Source organism: Varroa jacobsoni, unplaced genomic scaffold (assembly GCF_002532875.2).
Source record: "Varroa jacobsoni isolate VJ856 unplaced genomic scaffold, vjacob_1.0 scaffold_125, whole genome shotgun sequence".
Classification (NCBI taxonomy): Eukaryota; Metazoa; Arthropoda; class Arachnida; order Mesostigmata; family Varroidae; genus Varroa; species Varroa jacobsoni.
In genome coordinates this window covers 249649-255648 of record NW_019213027.1, presented here as the reverse complement: position 1 = coordinate 255648, position 6000 = coordinate 249649, and the positions used below count along the sequence as shown (strand labels likewise).

At 42.0% G+C, this 6000-nt stretch overlaps 1 protein-coding gene across 1 annotated transcript in view; it reads left to right on the top strand.

Moving 5' to 3' along the window:
* The first annotated feature begins 1259 nt into the window (after positions 1–1259).
* The window catches only part of LOC111267497 (glutamate receptor ionotropic, kainate 2), a 131028-nt gene continuing 126287 nt past the window's right edge, over positions 1260–6000 (top strand). The window contains exon 1 of the mRNA XM_086971317.1: positions 1260–1838. Within this exon, the coding sequence (XP_086827443.1) occupies positions 1643–1838 (196 nt within the window). The 5' untranslated portion in view covers positions 1260–1642. The remainder of the gene's footprint in view (positions 1839–6000) is intronic.

The window sequence follows — 6000 nt, the reverse complement described above, 5'->3', positions numbered from 1 at the left end:
AACAAGTATGGCAAACGAAAGTGTTGCAGTCCTCAGCAATTTACTAACCGATCGTTTTCAGGGTCAAATATGGCCCGACGGCCTTTGAGCCTAGCGCTATGATAAAAATCTCGTCATGTAATTCTACTAAGATATCGACGAGAATGGTGTAGTACGAGATAGATGGCCGTTTGCTTCTTCCTGCAGCGTCAACAATCTGTATAGGAGTTACGTATATATACACGTTTCTAAACACGATGCGATATCACATAGTAGCGTAGCTTATATAAATATATGAATCAATTGGGACTACGGCCACACGCATCGAACGTTAGGAGAGATTCGACATTCTGTGTCTGCATTGTGGCACATAAATACGAAGTCGTTTAATTTTTTATTGGCGAGTCAGCAGCGGCTTAGCAGCTTCAGTACTGTACCGCAGTCTAGCGATGAGTAATGACATAAAAGGCGTGCAGTTATAAACTTATGTTTATTTGTTGCTGTATACATTCAGCGGCATAAATCGACTTGTCGTATGTACGCTTCGAAGCATAGCGGCAAACACTTTGATAGAGTTTACTTTGGGGAATCTTCATCTTAGCTGAGGCCGCTGTAGCTGTACGCCTATTCTTCCGTGTGTTGGTGGCTCTAAGAGAAAGAAAAGAAACGGCATACGTCCTAAAAGCAAGTGAGCGTCTGTACTCGGGTGTATTATGTAGCTAGTAAGAAAAATGCCCTCAAAGAACGTTTGCAGAAACGGTTTGAACCAATGGCAGGATGAACAGTTTACGAAAAGGTTGACATTATTGCCTTGAGTTCAGCCAGAATCAAATAAGCGAGTTAGCGAGCGCGCGCTCACATGCAGCATTCCGTCTCGATATTCGCGTGCAACAGGTTTTTTTCTTCTCTTTGGACAAATCACGTACGGTCGACGGTTTAAGTGAGAAAGCGAAAGCGTGTTCACAGCTTTGTATCTTCGTGAAGACACGAATGGGAACGAGAAACAGGCCAATAGGCGTGAGCCGTGATAAAAGTGCCAATGATGATGGTAGTTAGGCAGTCGAGAATCGCCAGTTGTCCTTCTGTTCTTTCGGCAGACCCCGGTCTCGGAGCCCGCTCTAAAGACAGTGTAAAATAGCTTCCCGGTAGCTTAATATACGCTGGACAGATGGTGCGTTGGGGTGCTGTAGTAGTCATATATAAATATACGTAAAGCACCTCGCAGCGGCTATCATTTTTAGCCAGATTATAGGCCAAGATGATCCAGTAAGTCATTCATACATCAATGCACAAGAAGTATATATCAGCCCGTTTATTACTTGTGACACTTTGTAAACACATTACGATCTACACGAAGCAAACGAGCCGTTGAATGACTAATAGAATGTAAACTGAATTTCTTCAAAGAGAAAAATTAGGCCCCGGATACTCGTACGCGTGCTATTTTCGTATTCTGTAATCAACAACAACGCATGTGTATTTAGTCGTGCCTTGTCGAGCGTACCTGCCATCACCATAGCCTAAGCACGTATGGACACGAACATGCTCATTAGGTTAACCGTTTTAGGAAAGTTGCGTTATTTTTCTAGTGTTGCATGACTGTTCACCGTATTGGGGCGCTTAGCGTAACAGCCGATGTATAACTTTTAGTCCTTTTTTGTAAATGTTGTCCTTTTTCGCAGGCGGATTATTTGAGACAGGCGAAGACATCGTGGAGATGGCGTTCAATAGTGCGGTCGAGAGAATTAATTCACATGGGCTCGCCGAGCCTGGTGAACGCTATACTCCTACTTCGGATCGCCTACTCACTAGGGTAGAGCACATCGAGAGAGCTGACTCTTTTCAAGCTTCTAGAAAAGGTTAGGGTAGCTCTACTTACATACTTGTAGACACACGGCTAGATTTCCGACACGACGTCAGCAGCCGCTGGCGGTAGCTATTAGAATTGATAGAGGAAAATTCTACCTGCTAACAGGGTTTGTCAATGTTAAATGCCTCAATGTCTGTCACTATTGCATTGTTCCGTGAACTGTCACCCTTTCGATTTAGTAAATTGTACCGTAAAATAATGCATAAAGAAAAACTATTGCCAAATTATCGTAGATAACCCAAATCTTAAATATAGTATAATATAAACTCACATTAAGTGTACACTTCCAGAAGGAGCATACCAGTAAAAACAAAAAAAAAAAAACAATACAAAATATATTTATATGGCCTGCTAATCTTAGGCTTTCTTCTCATTGTCGCTATAGCTGTACAAAGATTCAATACTGCTTACTTTGGCACTTTGCTCAGAACGCTAGTGAAAAGCACGCAAACGCATCAACTACTGCATAGATTCAATAAGCTACATTGCACATCTCGCAGTTCTACAGTATCTATGAATTAACTAAACGCGTCCTTCTTCGTGTAGTCCATTCATAAACTAATGCAGATTTGTTTTATTGAAGTAAAGTATAAAAACAGGTCAAAAACGTGTCGATTTGGAAACGTTTATCCGCCTGCAAGTTGATTAGTGTCTATAGGGCGCTTCTACTTTCTTAGGTACTTGCCCCTTGAACAAAAATAATAATTGATCTATTACTTGTTGAGCTTTGGTTGGTAGTTTGGCAGCTAGGTTGTCGATAGGCTCAGCAGAAGTATGCGTTAGGACTAACGTAAGAATGAACAAAGGAAAACGTGAAGCTGTAACAAACACCGTACATTTGGCAGCCGAATGCGAAAGCTCAACAGTAGCATTTTTGATTTCGTGAAACACTAGCAAAGATATAGCGAATTTTGCTCGCTTTTATCGGCTATACCGACGAAAACGTTGATTTAGTAATGGGAACAGAGACCATTTGTACGTGTTTAATTTGTTTTACTTTTGTAAATTCACATTTAAGATACGACAACCAAGCTCTCTGGTCCAAGCTCAAAAATGGTTCACTCGATAAATATACTTAAAGGGCATGTTTCGGTCCCTAACACACGGGCACGTGTCAGGGACGAATGGGTGGGTAGCTTCAAAAGGCCCGTCACAGTAATTAGAACAATGACTGCAGTGGCCTTCTAAGGCCATATGAGTTGTACGAGATAATAATAATATGAATGATAATAAAAATTTGCAATGAATCCACAGATATTTCTCAAGCGTCAAGCGTCTAGCATTGGACACACGTACCGCATTTGTTCCTCATACAAACGAAACCTTGGTGGTAGTCAATATTTTTTGTCTGCGCGACTCGTGTTCTATACACTGTGCGTATCATATAAGACATATGTACATATAGACACATTGTTCCAGTCATTTTGACTAGTCAGGATCTGTTGTGCGCTGCTTCCTAATGGGTAGGAATTAGGTGTTCTTCGTATGCTTTTGCTTCTTCCACCGATAACGAAAGCTGTACTAGATCTATTTGGGTTTGTTCTCGATAGAGAAAGAGTAAAATAGAAAGAAGCAGAGTCGCAGAATGGTGACAGGTATTATTGAAGCATGTTTTATATGCCAAGTGTGGCTGGCTCGTTGAACCTTTCATACGTTACTTGCACATTCGGAAACCAAAAAAATATAGCACTAAACGATCGATTCGACGCGGACCAGCGGCGACGACGGCCACTGCCTGCATCTAGCAGCTCTACAAAACCAGCAGAAAACCGAAAAGTATTTGTGGCTAACGACACATTGACGAATGGCGAGGCGCCCCACCATCGGGTCCACAGACACGATACGGTTGCCCATGAGCTCTTTTCAGCCTGCCATTATCTGACACAATGCGGCCTGGCTGACAAACACAGAATTTTAGCGTGTTGTGCACGTGAGTCCCGGGGGTGCTTCGATAAAGGGCAGGCGGCGGTCCGGTCGACACGAGTTCGACTTTCCAACAAACTAAAACACAACAACCAGCAAAATAAAACTAAAAAAAAAGACGGGAAGGTAAGTAAGGGCCTAACGGCTGCGTGTTCTGCATGCTAGAACTTCTGCTGTTAGGGAGTGTCAGGGGTCAAGTGGTGAATTGTGTGTGCCGGCCTATAAAAATATAACATTAGGCAAGCGAGTGCACGAGCGTGCAATAATTTGTCTTTTTCATCCCCTAAAATCCACCTCCGGACGCCAGAAACGGTACTAGCGATGGCGGCTACGCCAAAGCGGTGTGGCAGTCGTTTCGTAGCAGCAAACATCAGCTAGAAAAGAAAAACACCCGCGTATATTGGACGCCAGAAACGGTACTAGCGATGGCGGCTACGCCAAAGCGGTGTGGCAGTCGTTTCGTAGCAGCAAACATCAGCTGGAAAAGAAAAACACCCGCGTATATTGGACGCGGCTGATGGCGATGTTTATCAATCAGATAAGGCAGTAAGAATAGTACAAAACTGACAAGTGACTCGTTACATACGCTTGTTGTATAACACAATATGTAATGGGGTACTTCCTTTGCGGTATGTATTATCGGGCTAAGCGATACACACAATCACCGTTTGTTTCTAAGTACGTATATCGCATTTATCCAAATACTAGCGCAAAAATAGTCTGCGTAGTAAATATACGTAGTATACTTCATTTTGAATACATGAAACGTCCTCTGATGAAGCTTACGACATCGTTTCAACAAAAAGATGTCGTAAGCTTGATGGCCGCACGACTGTTATAGACGCATCTGTTTCGCGCATCATTTTAGCCATACATCCTTTATCGATAGTCGCCGACCCCACCCGCTATACAAACATAACATTACAAAACAGAAGGAAGCTGTTCCTAATCGATATCGGCTACCGATATTATTGTCGAAAGTCATAGAAATAATGTCGACACCGCACCGCCTATAGTTTGCGAACGATATACGGGCAAGTCGTCGTTCAAAGCAAGCTTAGCCAGCCACGCCAATCTATTATACTTGCCGACAGCGAGCCCTGGAGCTAAGCAATTTTTTTCTCGCGAATTAGCGAAGCTGGAACAACGGTGGGAAAAGGAAGATTCCCGCAAAGAGAGGCGCCTTGCAAAACCTCACAGATTAGACAGAGACGATAAAGCCAGTGCGCAGGGATATTGAACAGGACTAGATTAGATATACAGGAACAGCTAAATTACTCAGAAATGTAGAATAAATCCACGGTTAGAATACTAATAGGGTCACAGTGGCATTGTTGTATGTCTCCGGCTATTGTGGCACTGCTGGGAAACTTTCTCCAATCGTTAAATGGAAGTTTTTTTTAAAGAAAATTATCCACTAGCGACTGTATGAATAATAAAGAGAACGAGTTAGCACGTGAGCGTCTAATAATCTGTCGCTCGAAAGCGGCTAAGGTAGTTGGGAGAGACGCCAATACTAAACCGGAAATAGCAACAGATATACTTATAAAACGAATAGAACCTATGCATTTGCCCCTTACAATGCTCTATTTTCAAAAGTTTCAAAAAACACGCTAAAGTAGAGATCGGAATACGGGATCGGAACCGTCGTCGGACTGAACGCCAATTTCATTGAATCAACACGTCTTTGTCGCTGGCCATGAAATTCCGTTCTGATATTAGATTTTATTCATAGACGCAAACGTCAAATTTATTATTGTCCTGCACGGATTTATCGAAAAATTTAATAGGAAACATATATAACATGTAGATCATGTTTTGTTAATGCGGGAAGTTCAATAATTGTAATAAATAATAATAGACATATAAATAATAATATGTAAATAATAATAGAAAACGAAGCACCTGCATCAGGAGAAAAATTAAGGTCAAAACTGTTTGTCCGTTAAACAAAGGGCGTACAGACCTTTTCGTTTCGCCAAAGTAAAATACATCAATCCAATGTTATTGTAGAAATATTATGATGTCATGTCAAATAACAATCAAAGCATCGTAATTCTACCAGATCACACTCCCTACATATTGCAAACGTAAAAAGTTGAGGGGCCCGAAAATATTTCGTCCATTCCTTTATCTGTTTAACGCACCCAGCGGACTGGAATCCCCGAGTTCTCTTCGCTTAGTGTCTTTTGGGTAGCCGTTTCGCTCAGCAGCTAAAAATGACCTCG